Genomic DNA, 25801 nt, shown 5'->3' with positions numbered 1-25801 from the left:
CTTTTCTTTTTTGAAACAGGGTCTTAGTCGGTTACTGAGGGTCTTGCTAAATTGCTGAGGCTGGCCTCGAGCCGTGATCTTCCTGTCTCCGCCTCCCAAGTCCTGGGATTACAGGTGTGCACCACGACGCCTGGCTCATCTGCTTTATCTATATGAGACTCATAGCACTTTTTGTTTTGTTTATTTTTTGCTGCTTGTCTTTTAAAACATGGCTCCAAATCCTGTCTCAAGGTGTGTCGCAGAACATGGAAAGAGAACTCAGACTATGTTCTCATCTTCCCATCTCTAGCTTCCAGCCGCCTGCCCAGACAGTTCCATCCTGTACAAAGCCGACCCGGGTCACAGAGGAACTCAGGATCACTGGCCCAGCCCCACTGGCTGGAGAGCTTTATGCCCGTGGCTGGCTCCTCTGTATCTGAAACGTCACACGGGTTCTCATTTGCGTCTCTGTTGTTGCCAACCGTGTTCTCTGCCCTTTTCCCCTTGATTTAGGACTCCTGTCTTAACTTTTTCTTTCAGACCTGCGCCGCCCCTCTAAGTCAGTAACTCGGCTGAAGGATTACTCCACGGGCTTGTTTTCATGGAATCCTTCCCTGTTAGATTGGGAAGGAGTCAGGGACCCTAACTTCCTACCGCCTACGTGTCCCGCCTTCGATCCATCTAGCAGGGGTATATGCAGCCTGACTATTTGGTTGGTGTTTCCTTGGGCCAGAGGACTGCTAACCAAAGAGCCGATTCGCGTATGGCCCCAGCCTCTGGCTTAGCCGAAAGAGCTGGTCAGGGCTCCCTCAGAATCTTCCTGATCCTGGAGGCGCCCCTCCTCACAGCCTCCTTCACCTCTTTGTTGCGGAGGGTGTAGATGATAGGGTTGAGGAATGGGGTGAGGACTGCGTAGACCAAGGCTATCAGCTTCTCGGAGCCCGGGGGCCGACTCCCAGGCGACCCCACGTACACGCTAAAAGCCGAGGTGTAGAACAGCGTCACCACGGTCACGTGCGAGGAACAGGTAGAGAAGGCCTTGGCACGACTGGCCGCCGAGGGCAGCCGCAGCACGGCCCGCAGGATGCCGCCATAGAAGCCCAAGATGAGCACAAAGTTGCAGCCAGTGGCCACGCCGATCACTGCCCCGTGAATCCGAGCGTGCCGGCTGGGGTCCACGCAGGCCAGCCGCATCAGCGGGGCCAGGTCACAGAAGTAGTGCGCCACCCGGCACCAGCAGTAGGGCAGGGAGGCAGTGAGCCCGGCCGGCACCAGGGCCGCCGAGAAGCCGGCCACCCAGGCGGCCCCCGCCAGCCACAGCTGCGCCTGCCTGCTCATGAGCGCGTGGTAGTGCAGCGGGCGGCAGATGGCCAGGAAGCGGTCCAGCGCCATGACACCCAGCAGGTAGCACTCGGCCATGCCCAAGGAGTGGAAGACGTAGAGCTGGGTGAAGCAGGCGGCCGGGGCGATGGCAGAGGGCCCGGCCAGCAAGGTGCGCAGCAGGGTGGGCACCGTGGTGCTGACGTACCAGAGCTCCAGGAAGGACAGCACGCTGAGGAAGAAGTACATGGGCGTGGACAGCCCCGCGTCGGCGCGCACCAGGACGATGATGGACAGGTTCCCCGCCAGCGTCAGGAGGTAGATGCACAGGGCCCCCAAGAAGGCCAGAGGCCGAAGGCCCCCGGGGAGTGAGAAGCCAGCCAGAAGGAAGGTCTGGGGCCAGCTGTGGTTGGCGTGATCCATGACTCTGGGGACCAGGGAGAAGCAGATGATAGATGACTTCCAGAGTTTTCCTCTCTTCAGCAAATACTCCCAGTGCTAAGGACAACCATATGTCCCCCACAGAAGCTGGGTGTTATCTAATAGATCCAGCACTTTATCACAGAGGAACTGCAGCCCCAGACACAGCAAGTCTTAGCCTCAGATCTAGAGGCTATGGGTGACAGGGCTGTACCAAGATACAAAGGCTCCCAGTTTACTTATTATTATTATTATTATTATTATTATTATTAATTATTTGTATTGAGGATTGATCCCAGGGGCATTCTACTTTTGAGCTATACCAGTCCAATTTTATTTTTTATTTTGAAATAGGGTCTCAGCCAGGCGTGGTGGCTCGCGCTCATAATCCCAGCATTTGGGAGGCTGAGACAAGAGGATCCCAGTTCGAGGACAGACTCAGCTACTTAGTGAGGCCCTTTGCAACTCAGTGAAATCTTGTTTCAAAATAAAGAATAAAAAAATAGGGCTGAGGGTATAGCTTGGAGGTAGAATGCACCTCGGGGGTAAAAAAGAAATAGGGTCTTGCCAAGTTGTTGAGGGTCTCACTAAATTGCTGAGATTGGCTTTAAACCTGCCTGGAATTACAGGCTGCGCCACCTACCCAAGTTAGTTAAACTTTTACTTTTATATTGTGCTTCAGAGAGTCAAGCAAATAGATTTGTCCCTTTCATCAGTGTCAAATAAAAGGGAAGAGGAGAGAGAGAGAGAGAGAGAGAGAGAGAGAGAGAGAGAGAGAGAATTCTACTCTTTCTCTCTTATAGTTCCAGATGGTAACATAACCAGCAAGACTGGGCTCTGGGGAAGGGAAATAAGTCCCCTAAAATGGCTTTGGGGACCTCTTGTGGGATGTCTCTCTGTGAAGAAGGAGGAGGAGGAGCAGGAGGAGGAAGGGAGAGGGGGAGAAGAAGAGGAAGGAAGAGGAGGAGATAGAAGGAGGAAGGAGGAGGGGAGGGGAGAAGAAGGAGGAGGAGGAGGGACATGGATGAAATGCGGGGGGACCCTGAGATCACTTCCAGAGTCCCCTGTCCATGATGCCTGGTGATTTTTCACCCAGCCATCGCACTGAACCTTATAAAACTGACCCACAAAAGAGACACATGCCAGGAATTCTCAGAAAGGAAAGAAAAGCATGCCGAGAGGGGCCTGAGCTGAAGCCCGGCCTCCGCTTGAGCTGGCTGACCCCGCTTGTGATCACACTGGACAGAGAAAGTGTTCACTCAATGCCTTTTCTCACGGCATAAAGAATTAAGCTGCTGTGTGCCCAACTCTTATATCAGAGAAGAGCTGCTTCTTGAAGTCACTGAGACATGACCAGGGTTCTGGGGCATCAGCCCCACCGTCCTGGAGTTTTCCTCCCCTGCACTAAGGGGCTCACCTGGCACAAGTCGAAGCGTCCGCCCAGCTGTCCTGGTCCATTCTCTTCTCCTCTGCTTTGTCCCCGCCAGCAGTCTGGTGTCCTGGGTACCCACAGCATCCTCCCTGGCCGCCTCCTCTCCCTGGCTCTTTATAGTCTGCATCTTGGGAATGCTGGCTTCCTGGAAGCTCCTGCCTCCGTGTTCCCTGGAGTTGCTGGGTGTGACTAGCTCTCAGCAAGGGTCCTCTGGGGCAGGAAGTAGGGTGCAGAAAGTGAACGAAAGCAGCCCAATTTCCCCAGTCACTTTTCTCCACGCTGTAGCAAAGCGCCAGGCTCCTATTAAGAAACTCGCGGGTATTATTAGCACAATGAAGAATGTTACGGTGTAAAGAAAGAAGGGTCCTGTCCAGCAATCGAGAGGCTGAGACAGGAGGATCGCGGGGCTCACGGACAGCCTCAGCTACTTAGTGAGGCCTCTGCAACTCAGTGAGACTGTTTCAAAATAAAGAATAAAAAATAGGGCTGAAGGTGTAGCTCGGAAGTAGAATGCCCCTGGTTCCATCCCCAGTACCACACACAAAAAAAAAGGCCCTGGAAGTGTGGTGCTTTCATAGTATGATTGCTGATATTTGAACAAAGCTCATGTTGTAGGGGAATGTGAGCAAGGAGGGAAGAGATGGTAACTGTTTTAAAATAATTTCAAGTGACTTTTAAACTTTTTTAGTTTGAATATACTATAGTTTTTGGACATATTTCTTTGTGATATTGTTTCCTAAGGGGGAAAATGTGAACTAGACATTAGAAAAGGTAATAGAAAATGAAGCCAAAATAATATGAAGAGAAAATGATCATGGGAATTCTGTGACTTACTCATTAATTCTGTTTATGGAACATTTTTATGCTAGGGAAAATATGAGATGCATAAGAGAGAGTTTCTTTCTTCGCCATGCTTAATTTAGAGTGGGAAAATAGACCCCCAAATAAGCATTTACTAAACAAGAATATGTAAAAAAATATGAAAAGAGATCAACCTAGTGCATAATAAAGGTTTATGCAACTTCCAACTACATTGTGATAATTTTCTTGCTTTTCAGATTAGCAAAACTCTAGAAGTCTGTGTGTGTGTGTGTGTGTGTGTGTGTGTGTGTGTGTGTGTTTGTGTGTGTTACTGGCGATTGGACCCAGAGCTCATTCTACCTCCAAGCTACATCCCATTCCTAATTTATTTTTCATTTTGAAACAGGGTCCTGTGGAGGGCCTCACTAAGTATCTAAAGCTGACTTCAAACCTGCAATCCTCCTGTCTCAGCCTTCCAAGTACTGTGATTACAGACCTGTGCCACTATGCCTGGCCTAAGAAGCATTTTTAAACTTCTGGATCTTCGGGGAGGCTGACAGAAAACATTTTTAGACATTGCCTATGAATTTTAAAAAATGTACTTTAGCCGGGCGTGGTGGCGCACGCTTGTAATCCCCGGGCGTGGGAGGCAGAGACAGGAGGATCACGCAGGTTCAAAGTCGGCCTTGCTCTCTTAAGAGACCCTGTTTCCAAATAAAAAAATAATCTAAAAAATAGGTGTCTGGGAGTATAGCCCAGAGGTATAAGGGTTTCCAGAAACCCCATACCACAAAAATGTACTTTAGATGAAAAGTTAGCAATACTTAAGCAAACTGTACATTTATTTGCACTGTACCATGACCTAGTAATCCTGTTTCTAGGAATTCATCTTGCATATGTGTGTGGATGCAGATAGGGAATGTGCACCCAAGGTCATTCACTGTCTTTTGATTTGTAAGAGTGAAGAAGGAAGGAAAGAAAGAAAGAAGAGGAAGGGAGGAAGGGAGGAAGGAAGGAAGAAGAAGGAAGAAAGGAAGGAAGGAAGGAAATAGAAATACCCCAGAGCTCTCCAGGATGAGACTGGCTGAATCAGCAGTGGGACAGTACAGAGCTGCTGACCAAATGAAGAGGAACCCTCTGCAGCAACAGGGGGAGGCTCTCTGGAGGGCATGTAGGGACGGTCACATTACATTAATTAATGTTTCACATTAAAATGCTGGAAGTTTGTAGAAAACACTCGGGAAAGTTGTTTCTTTCTATGAAGACAGCAGAGAGAAAGAGTTAGGACCAGGGGGCTTGGGAGCTGCAGACACACTCTTTCACAGATAAATCTGTATGGATTCTTTCGACTTTCTCATGACTAGGCATATTTTCAAAACGTGTTAAGAATACATGTTAAGCAGTGACAGAGTGTGACCATATATTCTGGCTTGGTGAAGGGAGTTCTGGTGGTCAATGCCTGTCCTGCCAGGTAACTATTAATGTGCTCTGTTTCACTCTTAAAAACATTTGGGCTTTACTTGGGCGATGCACTGTATGAAACTCCGAGGTGGAACATGTTAGCTTTAATGCCGCTGCAGAGCTTATAGCATAAGTAAGTATATGAGTGCATATAGTGGCAGGTATATTACTATATGTGTGTATGAGTAATTTCTCCTCTTCAGGAGTGAGAAAACTAATGTCAACATTGGAAGAAGGAAGTAATCAAAGAGTTGGGCCTGGGCACCCTCCTGTCATAGTCCTCCTGTCGTAGAAAGCAAAGAATTGATCGTTGAATCCATTTAAAATTTTAAAATGACAATCCCTTTCAAAAGGAGAATTCAAAGACCCACACAGTGATGTGTCTTTGCCAAATTCTTGTAGCCACCAATAAGCCGTGCATCTTTTGGAGGTAATATTACCTTCTTTGCGCCCCGTTCACCCCTCAGAATAAGTGAGAAAGAGGAACTCCTGCTTCTTAACCTCTCACAACCCCGTATCAGTGGGATCCAGGTGGGGGCTCCAGGAAAGAGAAAGGTACACAAAAATGTCCGGGGCTTGAAGTCTCCATTTCAACTTTCTACTTCTTTGTTTTGTCTGCTTCGTGTTTGTTTGATTGTTTGTTTTTGTTTTGCAGCACTGGGGATCGGACCTAGGCACACTACCCTGAGCTACATTTTCAGTCTATTATTTATTTATTTATTTATTTATTTAGTGAGACAGAGTTTTGCTAAGTTGCTCAGGCTGGCCTCAACCTGTGATACTCCTGACGCACCCTCCCTCGTAGGTGGAATTACAGGTGTGTGCCACCGCGCCTTGTCTAGACTTTTTTTAAATGCTGATTGTGTGCCTGCTTGAAAACATCGGATCAGATGATTTCTCGGGTGTCTTCTTTGAACTTCCTGCGAGCGAACTGGGCCTTCTTCTTGCAATCGCTGTCCAGCAAAGCTGAACCATTTTGGAGGAAGAAATAATATTCACACTTCCAAGAGGCCTGCCTCTGGGAGACATGAACATGGGTGCGTTCCAAAAGGAAATACAATCGAGCAACCCACAGAAAGTGCGCCGAGGGCCTCAGCCTAGGGCTTGAGGTACCGGAACCAAGGACTTGGAGATGGCACAACTGAAAATCGTCCAATGGTGCGGGGCAGAGAAGAAAGAACTGGGCCACATTTTGAGATCCTTTGTATTAACGACTGCTCTGTTTCTGTTGTGTTTGGTTCAGAAGCTAGGCACCTCTGGAGACTAGAGATGGTGGCTCCTTAGCAGATCAGCAAAGGCAAAACCAGGCTGATGAGAGACTCTGACACTTTCTGAATTTAGTACTCTCAGCCTCCCACTGATTGGTGCTCATACGCCTTCTTCACCACCTGACTTTTTTCTTTTCTTTTCTTTTCTTTTCTTTTCTTTTCTTTTCTTTTCTTTTCTTTTCTTTTTTTGTGGTACTGGGGATGGAACCCAGGAGCATTCTGCCTCTGAGCTCCACCCCCAGCCCTATTTTGTATTCTTTATTTTGAAACAGGGTCTCACTGAGTTGCAGAGGGCCTCACTAAGTAGCTGAGGATGTCTGCAAACACGATCCTCCTGTCTCAGCCTCCCGAATGCTGAGATCACAAGTGTGTACCACTACGCCCAGCCTCATGCCACCACCCCCGGCCTCGCCACCTGCTGTGAAATGCCCTCCTCACTGAACCCATGCCCTCTCTTTCTTCCCTCTGTCCAGAAAGTCTTCCTCTCACTACCACCCCCAAGTAGGATCCAGGCTCATTTTTTACCCTGGGATTCTAGACTGGCCACACAGCCTTTCTGAGTCTCAGTTTCCTGACGTATATGGGCATTCGATAAATAGTATCACAGCTATTACTGAATGTGGTTCACAACAAGTATAGAGATATTAAATGCATCCTGATGTTTGGTTTGACTGGGCCAAAGGAGTGGACAGCGTTGAATGTCATTCTCCTCGCTCTCAGTGGAGAAGGGCCAAGAAAACCTTGACTGTGGTGTCCATCTCTGTTCTGTGTGAGTCTCTAGAGCCTCAGGCCTAATTTGATAAAATGTGAGACAATGACATGTAGCTCATCCTTTCTTGCCTCCATGAAGAAAAATCACTGAAATACGAGATTGATAGGTGAGAACTCAAAATTGGTACCAACAGAGAGAGCTTGTAGAAACTCTATTATATATGGGAGGAGAGACCAGAGGCCTCCTTGGAAGACCATCAGGCAGCAATGGGCCCTGATGAAACAAGTCTCAAATAGTTCCTTTTTTTTTTTCAGTTAGATTTGAATGAGTATTCTATTTCGTTGAACTTTTGTCTCCTTAGCCATCCTAGACTCCTGTCTCTATTTCCCACTGGCCAAGGACAGGAGCCTTGGACCCATGGCCAAACCGTCCCTGTCACACCAAGACTGAAGGGAGACCTGGATACCTCAGCATCTCACTAGGAAGCACAAGAGCCAGACCCGCACAGCCAAGGGAATACTCCTGCAAAACTTTTCTTCTGAGAAACCCGGGGGAATAGAGCTGAGCGCTAACAAGTTTGCTAATGAGAAGACAAACAAGTCGCCAGTTGGTTAGGGAGATGGGGCTCCCTGGAGGCAGCCCGTGCGGCTTCATGGCACACAGCTTCAACTTCAGTAATTACCAGCCTCTGTCTTTGGAGGCCACCCCCTGCCTGAGTGATGGAGTACGAAGCTTTAGGGAGGCCCAAGTCTTCTCCTCTTGCCCCCTTCAATTAATGCTAATTGGGAACATGGGAACGCAAGCCAAGAGGAAAAAGAAGCCGGTCTAAATGGAGTCCTGGCAGGATCCCTTCTTGGGCCTTGTCAGGAGCATGGGCCTGAGCCGCACAGCCCTGGGAGGCACGCCCAGGTCTGGCTGGGACTCAGGAGGCCTGCGTGTTAATTTAGGCTTGGGCATGGGGTGGGACACACACCTGTTCTGACCTTGACTTTATTTAATATGTAAAATAAAATGATGGGGCCTCTTGAATTCTGTGGTTTCTTTGAACTGGAACCTTTTCAACAAATGCTGTGGGACAGAAAGTGAATTCATTTAAAAGAAATTCATTCTGATATCAGGGTAATAGCATTGAGAGAGCCAAATGAAGTTTAGTATCCTGACTCCTTCTTGGAAAAAAACACTAAAGAGGCATGGCTTCTCTGTCTGCTTCTCGACGCCAGGAGCTAAGCGTGGCTTCTCCTCCTCCCCATCCCCATGCCCTAAGGCCCTATTGCTCCAGCCTCTGCCTTGGAGCCTGCCAGCCCTTGACTAAAACCTAAAATCATGAGCCCTAAAATAAACCTTTCTTTCTCTAAGTTTGTCAAGTGTGTTGGTCAAGAATAATCAATGATATATAAATCAAAGCTACTGCGAGACGCCATCTCACTACTGTCAGAACAGCTGTTTTCAAGCCAGGCGTGGTGGCACACGCTTGTAATTCCAGCATTTGGGAGGCTGAGACAGGAGGATCGCAGTTTGAGGACAGCCCCAGCTACTTAGTGAGGCCCTTTGCAACTCCGTGAGACCCTGTTCCAAAATAAAGAATAAAAAATAGGGCTGGGGGTGTAGATTGGAGGTAGAATGCCCCCGGGGTTCCATCCCCAGCACCTCACACACACACAAAAGAAGAGCTATTTTCAAAAAAGATCAAAATGGAAAAATCCTGGTGAGGATATGTCTTAAGGAGAACATCTATGCATCACTGATGAACACGTAAGCTAGTCTAGCTACTGTAAAAATGTATTAAGTTTTCACAAAAACTAAAACTAGACCAACTGTATAACCCAGCGATCCCCAAACTGAGTATGGAGAAAGAAAATGAAACCCATATATCAGAGAGATACCTGCACACTCACATTTAGTGCAACACTATTCAAATAACCATGATAGAGAATAAGTTGAGATGTCCATCGTGGATAAATAAAGACAACGTGGTGTATGTCCACCATTGAATACTATTCAGCCCTATAAAAGGACAAAATCCTGCCATTTGTGACAACATGGATGAGCATGGAAATGATCATTTTAAGAGTCAAATAAGCCGGGCATAGAAAGACAAGAACCACATGATTCCACTTATATGCGGTATGAGCTTATAAAACTAGAAGACAGAAGAGTGGTCACCAGGAGATGGGGAGAACCGAGAAGGGTGAGGGTTGGGAGAGACTGTTTAACATATACTAAGTCACGGCAAATGGGACGAACACTTGGCGGGCTCCGTTACACAGATGATTATAGATAGAAAACTGTCTAGTTCAAAATAGCTAAAAGAGAGCATTTTATAAATCTTTTATCACAGAGAATTATTAAATGTTGAAGGCAATCGTTGCTTCCATAGATAACCCACTCATGGCAGAGCAGTGGGGTAGCTTGTAGTGTGGGTTCTTCCACCATAAAACAGCTGCCGTGTGGTCAAGAACGCACCAGGGCTAGGGAACCAAGCATGCTGGGATAGCAGAACTTTCTAGAGTAGACATGGTACCCACCACCTAGAGAGACGGACCTCAGGAAAGAAGCAGGGCGCCTCCCATTAGTGTCCTTTGAGTTTGATGTCTTTGGGCCTAAAAACTAAACTGTCTCCTTCCTACAAATATTTTATCACAGTAAAAAACAGTGAGAGCAGAATTGCTTTTATTCTTATTTGCAACATGTCCATACCTAAAAGAGGTAGTATTAGAACTTTATTATCCAGGAGACATTAATGTCCCCAGAATGATGCAAATCTCTAATAGTTAGACTACTGACTAAGAGGTAGAAAAAAAAACTTTCTTTCTTTCTTTCTTTCTTTCTTTCTTTCTTTCTTTCTTTCTTTCTTTCTTTCTTTCTTTCTTCTTTCAGACATCTATGAAAATAAGCCAAGGGCACACTTTAGATTTGAGAGCATCACTCTGACCTCTGTCTCCTGGTGGTGGGGGGGAAAGGAAGTTTATTAATTTGTGTGTTATCTACTGAAGAAGCAAGAGAGAGAGCATTTCAAATAAGCTGGTGTTCCAAAAAAGTAGATAAAAGTGACCTGAAACTTGGACATTCCAACTGTGGATCTCCTACCCACTGGTCTCTAGATTTGAGATCTACTCTGTTCTCCATAATTTCCCTCTCTACCATTTACCATAATTAATTAATTCATTCATTCATTCATTTTGGTACTAGTGATTAAACCCATGAGTATTCTACCTCTGAGCTAAACCCCCAGGCCTATTTTATTTTTTATTTTGAAACAGAGTCTCATCTTACTAAGTTACTGAGGCTGGTCTTGAACCTGCAATCCTCCTGTCTCAGCCTCCCAAATACTAGGACTACATTTGTGAGCCACCACCTTCGGCTCTACCCTTTACCTTTTAAGACATCTCAGTGTATCCTCACAAGAAGCACTAAAGTCTATCATAAAGAATCACCCATCCCCAGTACTGCCAAAATATTTTAAAAAATTACAAAACCCCACAGGTGTTGGTAGTATTCATTCCAGATCTTCCTTGCCTACCCAAAATTATTCTTGTCTATTCACATGGTGTTCAAATCCCAAATTCAACTCTCTTCTCTGTGAGTCTAGCTTGAATTAGCTCAGCCGTTTTCTTCTTGTCTCCAAAGGACCTCAGATCATCTAGATGTAGCTGACCTGTGGAACTCTTTCCATTCGTGCCGAGATCACCCAGTGGGTGCCACGGTACCACCTCATGATTGGTGTCATTTAGTCAACATCTAATGGGCACCATTATTGAGAATGTATCAGTGGTCTTCCACAAGAAAAAACTGCAGAAAAACATTGTACTCTCAATCTTTCTAGAGCTTCAGTGTTTTTCAGAAATTATCAATATTCTGTTAGAGCTTGATGAGCTTTTTTTTTTTTTTTTTTTTTTGCAGTACTGGGGATGGAACCCAGGGGCAATCTACCTCCAAATGATCCCCTCGTCCCTATTTTTTATTCTTTATTTTGAAACAGGGTCTCACTAAGTGGCAGAGGGCCTCACTAAGTAGCTGAGGCTAGCTGTGAACCACAGTCCTCCTGTCTCAGCCTCCTGAATACTGGGATTGCAGGTGTGTGCCACCACGCCCAGCTTTTCTTCGTCAGTTTTTGTGCAATGTTTAGATTTCCCATGTTGTATAAGAACTGATCATACAACATAAATACATCTCATCCCTGTTCAAGAGGCATGTTAACAAGTCACAGGTAGTAAAACGCTCTGCCCACGTTGGCTGACCAAGACCTGGTCTCACTAATTCCAAGCCAGTCACATCCCACCACAGAAGTGACCAGGGGAGTCACCTGCACAGCTGTTTCCTCTCCTGTTGATGAATAAAATCGTTTCAGTCCACATCTTACAACTGGTCAGGGGCTGGGCAGTACTCCCTCCAATTTTCAAGGAAATAAAAATCCTTTTTAGGTATAAAAATCCTGCTGCCTGATAATGAGTCTGTGTTGTCTGTACTTCATTGGGCACTGAGAATCATTAAGAGGAAAATGCAATTACTTTTGAAGGACCAAAGTGACACCATGACAGGCTTCAGTTAAAGCTTTAAGTGAAGTAGGCCTAGGTTTCCTTTTCTTAGAAGTTAAGTTTCTGTAACTCATGTCCCTTCTGGATAAACTGTAACTGTGTTAATCTGACTTTCCCCTAGACACAGCCAATCAGTGCAGAGTACCTCTGTGTCCGGAATCAGTAGATAACCAAGCAAGGTCACTCTGCTCTGAGAAAAGAGACCCCCACTCAACTTGAACATTCTTGAGATAGGTACCACGGGCCGGACCAATCAACTTAAAGGTCAACTTAGATGGCTGAAACTTTCCTGATGACAGCCCTTTCCTATGGCACAAAAGCTAAACCAATCGGGAACCAACAGTGGTTGCTTGGTTACAAAACAACCAATCAATGTAATGGTGGGAAGGGTGGTCTTCTTAGGGGATAAAAGCTTTGTTCTTGGGGGGCAAAGCGCTCTTCCTTCCTGACCACTGCGTTGGTGTACATGGAGAGCCCAAGCTCGAGCCTGAATACAATCCCTCATGTAATTTACATCGGACTCGGCTCCTGGTGGTCTTTGGAGGAAAACGGACTGGCGTAACACTTTCAGCAAAAAGAAAACACAAAGAAAAGGACCAAGAATAAGATGTTGGAGGAGCACATGGATCTTCCATACTTAATTCAGAGAGGCAAGGGATTCAGTCTCTCAAATCACAGATCCCGGCCATAAGACAGAGTTTATTCACAGATATTCAAAAAAAAAAAAAAAAAACAAAAAGGAGTGACTTAGTTACAAGTTTGGGCCTGTCTATGCCCCAGGTATGTCAGTATTAATAAAGTAATGTTACATGCTCTGGACATCATGATGGCTCCGTAGCAGATCTTCTATTGAGAAGAGACATTAAGGTTTTGGTAATGATAGATGTCCCCCCCAGTACCCCCTCCTGTGCTGTGGACAGTGGAGATAGGAGCAGATGGGACTTCTTGGACCAAAGGAGTACAAAGCTGCCAATATGCTTCATTTACAATAAGGCATCCCTAGCCCGGCGTGGTGGCGCACGCTTGTAATCCCAGTACTTGGGAGGCTGAGACAGGAGGATCGCAGGTTCAAGGCCAGCCTCAACTACTTGTGAGGCCCTCTGAAATTTAGTGAGACCCTGTTTCGAAATAAAGAATAAAAGAGGGTTGGGCATGTGGCTTGGAGGTCGAGGGTTTGATCCCCAACACACACACACACACACACACACACACACACCCCATTCCTAAGAAGAAAACAGCAATCTCCCTGCCCAATAGAAGCTATAGAAATAAACGAGAGAAAGCTGTGTGCCGACTTCTCGTCGGTCCGGGTCAGCAAAGGGAGGGAACGGCTTTAAAGCATACTGTTCAGCGACCCGCGCACCAGCTAATATTATTTTAAAGGATTCCTTCCCTTAACCTTTCCCCACATCCTGCGGGTCAGTGTCTGGAGACGACTCCTAATCTGTCTTTCTGCTCTTAAAGATAGCAATTCTTGCCTGTCTCAAGGAGATCTGAAAATCTCCCCAACCGTGAACCCACGTTCAGCCAGGAAAGAGCTGCAGGGTTTCCTGTCGGGAGAGCTGGGGAGCCGTGACCGCGCTGGCGGGCGTGGTTTTCTCTTAGCGCTATCTCTTCAGGTTCCTCTATTGCTCGGTCCTTAGAGCTCTCAGCTCGCAGCCGCCCTTTCCTCTTACACTTTCTCTGGCAGACGCGCCACGTTTTTTATATGACACATCCTGCTGAAGCATGCGGGAACTCACGAGACGCTGAGAAGGGAGAAGGAAGCTGAGCCAGCCTGCTCCTGGGGCTCGGTGGGGTGCGGCTCCCAACACCCTGGCATGTTTTCATTTTCTAAAAATATTTTTGCCCGGGCGTGGTGGCCGCACTCTTGGAATCCCCACATTTGGGAGGCTGAGACAGGAGGATCGCACACTTCAAAGCCAGCCTCAGCTACTTAGTGAGGCTCTCAGCAACTTAGTGAGGCCCTGTTTCCAAATAAAGTATAAAATAGGTCTGGGAGGATAGCCCGGAGGTCTTACTAGGTTGTTGGGTCTCACTAAATTACTGAGGCAGCCTCAAACTTGCAATCCTCCTGTCTCAGCCTCTCAAGTACTGGGATTAGAGTCATATGCCAGCATCCCCAGCTCTGTTCTCTTTCTAGGCTCAAGTTTCCTTATGGCTTGCCATCTCTCCATCTGCTGACTTTCCTCTCGTGGGCTCATTATCGACTGTATTCATTATATATCCCTTTAGATAGATCAGCACCTTCCATGAGAGGTCACAAGTACAATAATATAGACTATACACAATGATTATACAGAAAGCACTCGACAGGGACTGGAAGATGAAACACAGAAAAGATAACCCCCCAAAAGTTGTTTTCTAGCATAATGATTAAGGAACACATGGGGCACAAATTAATTTGCTATACCCAATGTGGGAGTAGGAGCGACCTGTATTGGACTTTTAGGACTATGATGAAACTTAGCCAGGTGTCACGGCACACGCCTATAATCCTAGTACTTGGGAGACTGAGACAGGAGGATCTCAGGTTTGAAGCCAGCCTCCGCAACTTAGTGAGACTCTATTACCAAATAAAAAAATCAAACTATAGTTGGGCGGGTAGTTCAGAGATAGAATACCTCTAAGTTCAATCTTCAATACAAAAAAGGGAGGGGGGATAAATTTAGGTGGCAGGTGTTTGCTTTGGTTTATTCCATTGCCACCTGGCGGCAATGTCCAGGAAGCGGACAGCCTAAACTCGGACATCCAAGGACATAAAAGTGTGAGACACTGTCCCCTGTCTAGCGTGCCTCTGATTCTACATTCCAGCTAGCAGTGTGTCTCTGTAGAAAACCTGCATACATATATTTGGAGAGCCATGTTTCCATTCCATCATTTGAACAGCCCACTTGGAAAAAGGACACAGAGCTGGGTGTGGTGGCGGGCACTTGTAATCCCAGCATTCGGGAGGCTGAGGCAGGAGGATCATGGATCGTGGCCAGCCTCAGATACTTAGTGAGGCCCTCTGCAACTCAGTGAGACCCCATTTCAAAATAAAGAATAAAAAGTAGGGCTGGGGGTGTAGCTCGGCGGTAGAGTGCCCCTGGGTTCCATCCCCAGTACCACAAAGAAAGAAAGAAAAAAGGGGCCCAGGATATGAATACCCATATTTCAGCATCCGGTACACACCTGAGTAGGCGCCCACAGTGCTCGTAGCCGGCGCTTCCCCAAGCAGCAGCATGGGTGGCAGGGGACATGATTATATGTTTATGACTTGAAAATAACCGGTGGAGACTGTCCAGGGAGCTCAAACACCCCCATCAGTTGACTCTAGGTGAACACATTCTAATTACTACATTTGGTATGGTCTGAGTATGATTTTTTTTATAGGCATTTTGAGGGCTGAAGAAGTCTTACTTATACATGTAGACTTTTTCTTTTTTTCCCTTTCTTTCTTTCTTTCTTTCTTTCTTTCTTTCTTTCTTTCTTTCTTTCTTTCTTTCTTGGACTGGGTATTGAACCTAGGGGCATTCGGCCTCCAAGCTATACTTCCAAATCTATTATATTTTTTGGAAACAGGGTCTTGCTAGGTTGATGAGACTAATTCCTTGCTGAGCCTCTCTTCAAACCTGTGATCCTCCTGTCTCGGCGGCCTCACAAGTACTGGGATTGCAAACGTGCGCCACTATGCCTGGCTATATATGTAGAGTTTAAATATAAAAATTGAAACCACTATCAGGAACATTTTCAAAATGGGGAACACATTTGAAATACTTGAAATGATTGAGCCACCCAAATACCCTGCCTTAGGGTGGAGACTCAGTGAGAAAAAAGGTGCCCGTTTTGTGATTAACCTCCCAGAATTCTCCTCCTGCCCAATGCAAGACCGCCACCTTCCAATCACCCGCCCTGCCCCGACAATCACAGAATAAACAGTTCCTGTCTGCGGAAAGAGAGGCGTAGCGATTCCTCTGAATTTTATTTTTTTAATCACATAGACATTTTACATTGGACTCCAAAATGTATTTTCTTGAAAAATATCTTAAATGTCCCCCCAAAATAAAATAAAATACCTCTCGCGTCTATCTGTTGGGTGCATGAGCCCGAGAGTGCAGATCCTGGGCTGAGAAACGAGGTACTGCGTCACGGTACCAACTGATCACGGCAGGGAGTTGCGCGTCAGCAGAGTGCTTCCGGGGGGTCCTGGAAGAGCTGTGTCCTGAGGGATCTGTGTGCAGGAGTCCCAGATTCTTTTGGAGATATTCAGCGATGGGCTTACACGCCGTTCATGATGCCATGCTCTGGAAAGCTCCAGGTTTATGAATGTTGACGACTGTGTGTGCGCTGAAGATGGTATTCCCCAGGACATGACCAAGGGAGATGTCCTGAATCCCCGGCACTCCCCCATGTGTCCTGCCCCTTCGCATCCCTGGGTTGGGGCACCCTCTGACCTCCCCTGACACCTTCTGTCTCTTTCTATTCCTTATTCTAGGACCAGGTCCACACTTCCACAGAAGCAGTGACCTAGCCTGTAGAACCAGGAACACCCATGGGTGTGTGTGGCCATCACTCCACATCCTTTTTAGTTTTCTTGATTTACTCTTGCCTTGAGTTCTCAGACGGCTTCAAGTCCAGACTTCCATCATCCCGTCCATGAGCCTGGTGTGGAGGATGATAGTCAACATGAGCCCTTGGTCGTGGTGCACGCCTGTTATCCCAGTACTTGGGAGGCTGACATGGCAGGCTTGTAGGTTTGAGACCAGCCTAGGCAACTTAGGCCCTCTGCAACTTAGTGAGACCCTGTTTCAAAATAAAGAACAAAAAAATCTGGCTGGGAGTGTAGCTCAGAGGTAGAATACCCCCTGGGTTCCACCCCCAAGGCCTAAATAAATAAATAAAAAAGGGAAGGGGCATGGCTCGGAGACAGAATGCCCCTGGGCTCTCTCCCGCGGACGGGCTCACGTCATAGTCTGGGCCAGCCATCTTTGGGGCCTCTTTTCCCAGCCACGGCACCAATCCCCTTGTGGATGAGTTGACAAGTTGTGCCGCCCACCTTGGTTGCAGCAGCGCGCAAATCCTCCACCGTCCTTTTGGGAAGAAATGCTGCCGAATGAAGGTTCTCTGGGGCCCTGGCCCTGGCAGCAGTCCACTGCTGCCCCAGCGCTCCCCGGCTCCGATGCTGTGGCGATGTGCGCTCCTGATGGGGAAACCGAGGAGTGAATTGAGTCGTGGAATCGTAGCAGCCCGGTCACGGTCACCAAGGCGACCAAGGCCACATTCCTTTCGAGGTGGTCAGTGCTGGGCTTACGTGCCTGCCGTGACGTCGGGCTCTGGAGAGCCCCAGGATTATGAGCACCGATGACCATGCATGGCTTCGGGAAGCATGCAGATCCAGCGATTTCGGAGCAGACCTCCTCCCCAGCCAGCGCCTCTGGAGAGGCCTCCTCGGCCACCATCACTGGCATGCCTCCGGGCTCCTGAGGACCACAGGGTAAGTCTGGTGCACGCCACAGTGCTAAGGTTGGGGCTGTTTTCCTAGCTATGGAGACTTATGCAACAGGAAACTTCAAGCCTAAAGGGGCTCTAACTTTTCTTGGCAACTGAGATGTCACAGGAAAAATCACTGCTGGGTTTCGCTGCCTGAGGAAATCGAAAGCTACCAGATACGATGGGTGGAGTTAGCTCCATTTCGTAATTCCCTGCTCACCGAGCGCAGGGCTGAGACCCTGCACTACTTTATTTTCTTTATTTTTTAATTTTTTTTAATTTTTTGGTGGTGGTGGTACTGGGGATTGAACTCAGGGACAATCTATCTGTAGCTCTCTAGCGTACTTCAGCCAGCTCCTTTTATTTTATTTTATTTTTTATGCTGAAGCAGAGTCTCGCTGTGTTGCTGGGAGTCTTGCTAGATTACTGAGGCTGGCCTCCAACCTGCGCTCTTCCTGTCTCAGCCTCCCAAGCACAGGGATTAGAGGCCTGCACCACCAGGCCGGGCTCTCTTCATTTTCTTAATATCTCAGGAGATTCCGCTTCTCGAACCAAACTAACGCTGCTCCCTGCCTCGCCGGCGGCGGCCGGTGTGCAGACCTGGACCCCTGTTGAACACGTTCCAGGGAGGTGAGTCCTGCCAGGGCTTTTCCCAGAGATAAGGGCTGGCTCTTCGGGTGGCAGGGCGCGGGGGTGGGTGGCATCAGCTCGGGACGGGAACCGTTGCTGGAGCTGGATTCTGCCGCTTCACTGAGGGAGACACAGGCAAGCCAACATCTTCACAGCTGTAGTCTGCAAGGGAAGCACACTGTGGTGATGGCAGACCGTAAACCGGTCTGTTAGCAGAGTGTCTGTCATCAGAAAAGGATAGAGTAGATGAAGAAGGCCTGGCCGCTCTAGTACAGAAAGGATTTAACTTGGGGGATGCAGTGAGGGCCGGAGGGAGAGACAAGATAACAACACCCAAAAAAAGCACAAATAATATGGAATAGGAAGCTTATCTAGAGAGAAAGCTGTGCCATGCACTGTCGTCCCCGGCTCACAAAACAGGAAAACAAGTACACTTGTCTAGAAAGTCGATTTCTGTCCCATAGTTTTTGCTAATTGTGCTTCACTTTCAACCTCACTCTACCACGGGGAGAGGAAGAGGACCTCAATGACTTCCGGAGAATTGCTGACACCATGAAAAAGTTTGTGCTTTTTTAAATTTTTTTTATTTTTTATTTTTATTTTTGGTGGTACTAGGGCGGAACCCAGGGGCTTTCTATCTCCAGGATGTACTCCCACACCTATTTTATATTTTATTTGGAAACAGGGTCTCACTAAGTTGCTGAGAGCCTCACTCAGTAGCTGAGGCTGGCTTCGAACCTGTGCGATCCTCCTGTCCCAGCCTCCCAAGCACGGGGATTACAAGCCTGTGCTACCATGCCCGGCTCTGTGCTTTTTATATTTTATTTTTATTTTTTTCCTGTTGCCTACTTTGATTTTTTTTTTTTTTTTGTGGTACTGAGGGTGAACCTAGGGGCATTGTACCTCCGAGCTACTTTCCCCCGCCCTATTTTTTATTTTTTATTATTTATTTTGAAACAGGGTTTCACTGAGATGCAAAGGGCCTCACTAAGTAGCTGAGGCTGTCCGCGAACCTTGATCCTGTTGTCTCAGCCTCCCGAATGCTGGGATTACAAGCGTGCACCACCACGCCCGGCTCTACTTTGATAATTTTTGAAAGACTTTCTATATAACCTGGTCCAATATTTTATGGACGCATGAATAGAATGTGGGATTTTAAATACTGATTTCAGATAAATATATAGAGAGAGATCTGAAAATATATAGAGTATATATATTTACATATATGTATAATGTCGACCATGCTGTTAAATTTTTTTTAAACTTTACAAAAGTTTTTACCTTGTTCATTTAGCAACTGAACGCTACTATGCCTACCATAAACTGTGAGAGAATTTTCTTGTAGTTCTTTCAAATGTATATATACATATATGTGCATGCATATGCAAATTTGCATATATACACACACATATATACATGTAGGCATTGTATGCATTCACATACACATATAATGTATACTGTGTAGGTCTGTATGTTTGGTATGTGCATGTATGTGAATATGGAGAAGAATATAGTCCATAATACTATTTAAAGTACCATGAAAGACCATAAAGTCATAATAGGCACTATTATTAGATAAATCCAGTTAAAACTGTTGTGTCTTCCTAGGAGTTGAACTTTCTTTTTGTGTGTGTGGTACAGGGGATGGAACCCAGAGACATTCTACCTCTGGGCTGCACCCCCAGACTTATTTTATTTGGAAACAAAGTCTAAGTTGCTGAGAGCCTCACTAAGTAGCTGAGGCTGGCTTTGACCCCGCGATCCTCCTGTCTCAGCCTCCCAAGTGCTGGGATTACAGGTGTGCGCCACCACGCCCGGCTCTGGGATCTTACTGTCGTGTTGGACCTGAGAATGGTTTTTCTTCTTAAAGTCTTTTTAAATCGTGCCACACAGTGGCACACACCTATAATCCCAATACTTGGGAGGGTGAGACAGGAAAAGCCTTGTTTACCCTTGGTCACTTAACAATACTCTCAGGAACCACCAAGATCCTGTTTCAAAACAACAACTAAAAGGAAAGTAAAATTAAACAGAGCTCGGGGTGCAGCTAGAGGGTAGATGGGTTCAATCCCATGTACAAATACACAAACAAACAAACAAACCTACCCTAATAGAGATCAGCGGGCTTTCCGATAGTTACTCTTTGCATAAGTTTGTTTTTCATTTTTTCACCTTTAAGTAATGTGCATTTAATGACATACGAAGAGACATCTTAAATCAAGTTTGACAAAGATTATCTTGAACTGGTTAGACCCCCATTGTCCGTGTTGATAATGAACGTGCTGCGTCTTGTTTTAGTTATCTTCACCCAGACACTTCTACAGACTCCTCTCGTCTCTTCCTTCCTTCCTTCCTTTCTTCCTTTCTTCCTTTCTTTCTTTCTTATTTACTTTCTTTCTTTCTTACTTACTTTCTTTCTTTAGTATTTTCTTTCTTTCTTTTCTCTTATTTTCTTTCTTTTTCTTTTGTATTTTCTTTCTTTTTCTTATTTTCTTTTCTTTCTTTCTTTCTTTCTTTCTTTCTTATTTTCTTTCTTTCTTTAGTATTTTCTTTCTTTCCTTTCTCTTATTTTTTTTCTTTTTCTTTTGTATTTTCTTTCTTTTTCTTATTTTCTCTTTTCTTTCTTTCTTTCTTTCTTCCTTTCTTTCTTCCTTTCTTTCTTTCTTTCTTTCTTATTTACTTTCTTTCTTTAGTATTTTCTTTCTTTCCTTTCTCTTATTTTCTTTCTTTTTCTTTTGTATTTTCTTTCTTTTTCTTATTTTCTCCTTTCTTTCTTTCTTTCTTTCTTTCTTTCTTTCTTTCTTTCTTTCTTTCTTTTTATTTTCTTTCTTTCTTCATTGATTTTTTTTCTACCTAATGCCTTAAGACAACACATCAGTGAAGAGTTATCTTCTTTTCCCTCCCTCACCCCACCACAGACAGACACGCTCCCCTTTCTCTCCTCTTTGTGCCTTTCTTGTAAGATAGGCACGTCCTAATTACGTCTATTTTTTTCCACTCTGTTTTCCGTTGGGTCTGTAGCATTTCTCAGCTTATTGTTTGCCTTTTTATTTATTTATTTATTTATTTATTTATTTATTTATTTATTTATTGCAGTGCTGGGGATGAACCAAGGGCCATTCTACCTCTGAGTGACACCCTCAGCCCCATTTTTTATTCTTTATTTTGAAACAGGGTCTCACTGAGTTGCAGAGGGCCTCACTAAGAAGCTGAGGCTGTCCACTAATCACGATCCTCCTGTCTCAGCCTCCTGAATGCTGGGATTACAAGGGTGTACCACCACACCCGGTTATTTTTTTATTTTGAAACAGGGCCTCACTAAGTTGCTGAGATTCTATTTAAATCACTACGATTCGCCTGTCTCAGCATCCCAAGTACTGAGATTTTAGGGGTATAGTGCTGTGCCAGGCTCTGGTTGAGTCTGACGGGTCGCACAGGAGGCGGTCAGGAAAGGGAAGTCAGACAGAGAGCGTTCCAGGCAAGGGAAGGGAGCCAGTAAAGTCCTCCGTCATGAAGACATGAGGTGCACTCTTTTTCAAAGCACAGGATGTAAGGAATCCAAAAGTTATATGATGCAGGCTGCTTTTAAGAGCAAGGGTACTTTTATTTATTTACTTATTTTTTGTAGTACCAGGGATGGAACGCAGGGGCATTCTACTTCCAAGCTACACCCCCAGCCCTATTTTTTATTATTTATCTTGAAACAGGGTCTCACTAAATTGCAGAGGGCCTCACCAAGTACTTGAGGCTGGTCGTAAACCTGGATCCTCCTGTCTCAGCCTCCTGAATGCTGGGATTACAAGCGCACGCCACTACATCAGGCTAGGTTTTTATTATTATTATTATTATTTATTATTATTATTATTATATATTATTATTATTATTTTATTTTTATTTCTTAAAGAAACTGGGGAAATAACTGAAGGCTGTCAGCAGGATTGGACCATGGCTTATGGAGAGAAAATTGGCTCTTTGAGAAAAAAAAAACTGATGATGGAGTAAATTTTTCTCCTTTGAGAAGAAAAATCAGACAACTGTTGACATAATTCTGGCCGATAAATCCTGCCTGGAAAGCATGTAGGAGGTCAGCACAGTGACAGCCTCAGAGGCACCAAGGACAGGGAGAGCAGGGTCCGGCTCCCGACAGATGCAGCGGGTAGGAGGGGGCTGCGCGGCCAGGGTCGGCACTGGCCCCGCATAGGGCCGTGCGCGTGTGAGCTGAGAGGCTGAGCCCACGTAGCTTGTCCATCCCTCCAGCCATCAGAGGTCAGGAAAGAGGCAGGAAGTAAGAACTGGCAGGCCAGCATCCACAAGGTGCACTGCCCAGCCTGCACTCAGTACCCAGCCACTCCGCAGCATCCTTTCTGTAGGGCGGGGCTTCTTGGAAATGTGTGAGTCTACGACCCATCCATTCTCCACAGCGATGTATCTGGCTCTCTCTCTCTCTCTCTCTCTCTCTCTCTCTCTCTCTCTCTCTCACACACACACACACACACACACACACACACACACACACACGACGGTTTGACAAGCGCCAGTCCCTCATTTCTTGTTGTGGTACTTAGAGATTAAACCCAAGGCTGTTCTACCACTGAGCTTCACCCAGGGTCTTGCTAAGTTGCTGAGAGTCTAAGTTGCTGAGCTGGCCTTGACCCTGGGATCCTCCTGTCTCAGCCTCCCGAGGAGTGGGATGACAGGCGTTGGCCACCAGCACGCCCTAAGTTCTCGTTTCTGCACCCAGGCCAAGTCTGTGCTGCTTTACTTTGTCAGGCCCCCGATGCTGGTGAGATGATGAATGAGTATAAGAAAGCGGTGCTGATGAAAGGGCTGGAGGCCTTGAACGACTACGACTTCCGCATGCTCAAGTCCCTGCTGGCCCAGAAGCTGAACCTGACCGGAAAGATGCAGGAGGATTACGACAGAATCAAGATCGCCGACCTGATGGAAAAGAAGTACCCCAGAGACTCGGGGCTGGACGAGATGATCGCGTTCTGCAAGGACTTACCGTCGCTTCGGGAACTGGCCGGAGTGCTGCGGAAAGAGAGATTAAGAAGTAATAAGGAAGAATCACAGCTCCTAACCTTTCTAGACCTTTCCCTCCTTCAGTAGGTCTCTAGGACTCCCGCCCCCCTTGGTCCACGAGGGATGCACCCATTGCTCCGTAACCATGGCAATGGTGGTCCCTCAGAGGCCAACAATTGAACAGCCTATAGAAAAAAGCTCTAATGTATATAAGGGGGGAGGGATTCTTTTCAGGACAGAGATAAGGGGGGAAATCAGGCATCATTGAGAGACTAGGGCTTCCAATACACTGAAGGAGATTAGAACATGGCAAAGATAAAATTAGAAGAAAATTGTGCATTTTAAAAAAAATTAGCTGGGAGTGGTGGCGCACGCTTGTAATCCCAGTACTTGGGAGGCTGAGACAGGAGGGTCACAGTTCAAGGACAGCCTCAGCTACTTAGTGAGGCCCTTTGCAACTCAGTGAGACCCTGCTTTAAAATAAAGAAGAAAAAATAGGGCTGAGGGAGTAGCTCGGAGGTAGAATGAGCCTGGGTTCCATCCCCAAGACCACAAAAAATATTAAATAAATCATTATGACTATTAGAATAGCTGCTCCATGATTAATATCTCTCTGGAAACATCCAAGGCAGTATTGAAATAAAAATCGGCCTCGGGGAGATGTGAACTTCCCTCTTACAAAACTGGCAGGTTTAAAAAAAGGACATACTTGTGCCTGGTGGTGCATACTTGTCATTACGGTACTTGGAAGGCTGAGACAGGAGTGTCCCAGGGTTCCTGGGCTGGGTTGCTGCCGGCCAGGTGGGGCTGAGGCAGGAGGGGAGGAGCAGCTCAGCAGACACACAGGCGCTGCAGATGGACAGGGCTGAAATGTCACTTGCCCTCCAGGCTTGCTGTGAGAGGGGCGGGCTTGTCCCTCAACTCGGGAACTCAGGATCAGTAGGGTCCTGGGCTTAATGTGACGAAAAAGAATTTCTGCACATGTCAGTCAGAGACGTGGACAGAGGTTTATTTAAGAAAGTAAGAAATACACATTTAAGAGAGAATGAGGGCCATCCCCAGAGAGAGAACGAACTTTTGAGGCATGCAGGATTCTTTTCTTTTCTTTTCTTTTCTTTTCTTTTCTTTTCTTTTCTTTTCTTTTCTTTTCTTTGCCATACTGGGGATGGAACCCAGGGGCATTCTACCTTTGAGCAACACTCCAGCCCTACTTTTTATTCTTTATTTGAAAACAGGGTCTCACTGAGTTGCAAAGGGCCTAAGTAGCCGAGGCTGTCCTCGAACAATGATCCTCCTGTCTCAGCCTCCAGAATTCTGGGATTACAAGCATGTGCCACCGCCACCTGGCCAGAGTTCTTTTCTTACAGGGGCCCTTTGTGAAGGGCGTGCTGCAAGAGGTCTAGGAGTTGATCACAGTCTGGGAGTCCCGAGCCAGGGAGTTTCCGGGAGGTGCAGTGGCCTGGTCAGCCTTCAGGTCTTCAGGCTGGTTGAGGTCTTTGTTATGTGATCAACAAATAAGCTGAGGAAGATCCTGAATTACCTGATTCTCAAGGTGTCCTATCTGTCTTGTCAACAACACACTGGGCAATTATAGTTTCTTTCCGTTAACTCTCCCAGAAATTTGAGAGAGACCGGCCTGAGAAAGAAAACTGGTTTGGAAAGTAAAGATTGAGATACTGCAGCACCAGGTATACATATGTAGATTAGACAGAGAGACAGAGAGACAGACAGACAGATAGATAGATGAAAAATATAAATATATATGAAAAGTATAAATATAAAGAGATATACTTTTTTGAAGTACTGGAGATTGAACCCAGGGGTATTTTACCTCTGCTACACCCCCAGCCCTTTCTTTCCTTCTTTCTTTCTTTCTTTCTTTCTTTCTTTCTTTCTTTCTTTCTTTCTTTCTTTCTTTCATTACTGGGGGTTGAACCCAGAGAGAGGCATTCTACCTCCACTACACCCCAGCCTTATTTTTTATTCTTTGTTCTGAAACAGGGTCTCACTAAGTTGAAGAAGGCCTTACCAAGTAGCTAAGCTTGGCCTCAAATTTGTGATGCTCCTGTCTCAGCCTCCCAAGTACTGGGACTCCAGGCATGCGCACCCGCGCCCGGCTCCAGGTTCTTGTATTCAAGTTCTGTGTTGCCCTTCCTTTCTGTTCCAGTCTGTCTCCATGAAACCTATTTATTTCTTGTATCCTACATCAGGCTCATTGTGTGTGTGTGTGTGTGTGTTCTTTTTTTTTTTTTTTTTTTTTTTTTGCAGTATCAATTAAGATGAAATCCAATGAGAAAAGAAAAAATCCAGAGAAGAGAGGCAAGCAGGCTGGACCTGGTGCTGGTCAGCCCACACCTACGACCCCAGAGGAGGTGGTGCCAGGGCCCAGCGGCGTTGTGCCCACGTCCAAGGCAGGTGACAAGCTCCCAGAAGTCTTTGCAGCTCCCCCCACCCCGCCTCCTTATCAACACTTAGTTCTTTATTTTGTCCTGGAACCCAATGAAAATGATTTTACAGAGCCAGCAGGTCACTGCTGTGTTGACTTGTGGAATGTAATTCCTTGGAATGAAAAAATAAAATTATTACTTTTTATGATAGCAACTCAAATAGCAACCAGTTTAGAGAAACGGCTTGCCAAAGCCACAGCCGATGAGAGGGACTTAGATTTACTAAATCCAGGTGGACTATTCTCCCCCCATCAGAAATGAGTGAAAAGACGAGGTGTATGAATCGTCCACTCTCTGTAGGG

At 46.2% G+C, this 25801-nt stretch overlaps 2 protein-coding genes across 2 annotated transcripts in view; one reads left to right on the top strand and one right to left on the bottom strand.

Moving 5' to 3' along the window:
- Positions 1–777: 777 nt before the first annotated feature.
- On the bottom strand, positions 778–1722 carry LOC308260591 (olfactory receptor 6N1-like; the record flags this gene model as incomplete). The annotated part of the gene is made up of 1 exon (XM_080691980.1): positions 778–1722. One exon carries the CDS (start codon positions 1720–1722, stop codon positions 778–780), a length of 945 nt encoding a protein of 314 aa, XP_080548106.1.
- Positions 1723–22818: 21096 nt separating this feature from the next.
- Positions 22819–25801, top strand: part of LOC308260239 (interferon-activable protein 203-like) — a gene marked incomplete at both ends in the record, with an annotated part of 37368 nt that continues 34385 nt past the window's right edge. Inside the window, one exon of the mRNA XM_080691549.1 lies at positions 22819–23135. Within this exon, the coding sequence (XP_080547675.1) occupies positions 22819–23135 (317 nt within the window). The remainder of the gene's footprint in view (positions 23136–25801) is intronic.

The sequence above is a fragment of the Muscardinus avellanarius genome, assembly GCF_963383645.1.
Source record: "Muscardinus avellanarius genome assembly, chromosome: 3".
NCBI classification, from domain to species: domain Eukaryota; kingdom Metazoa; phylum Chordata; class Mammalia; order Rodentia; family Gliridae; genus Muscardinus; species Muscardinus avellanarius.
Note: the sequence above shows the minus strand (reverse complement) of the source record. Positions and strands in the feature narration are given on the sequence as shown.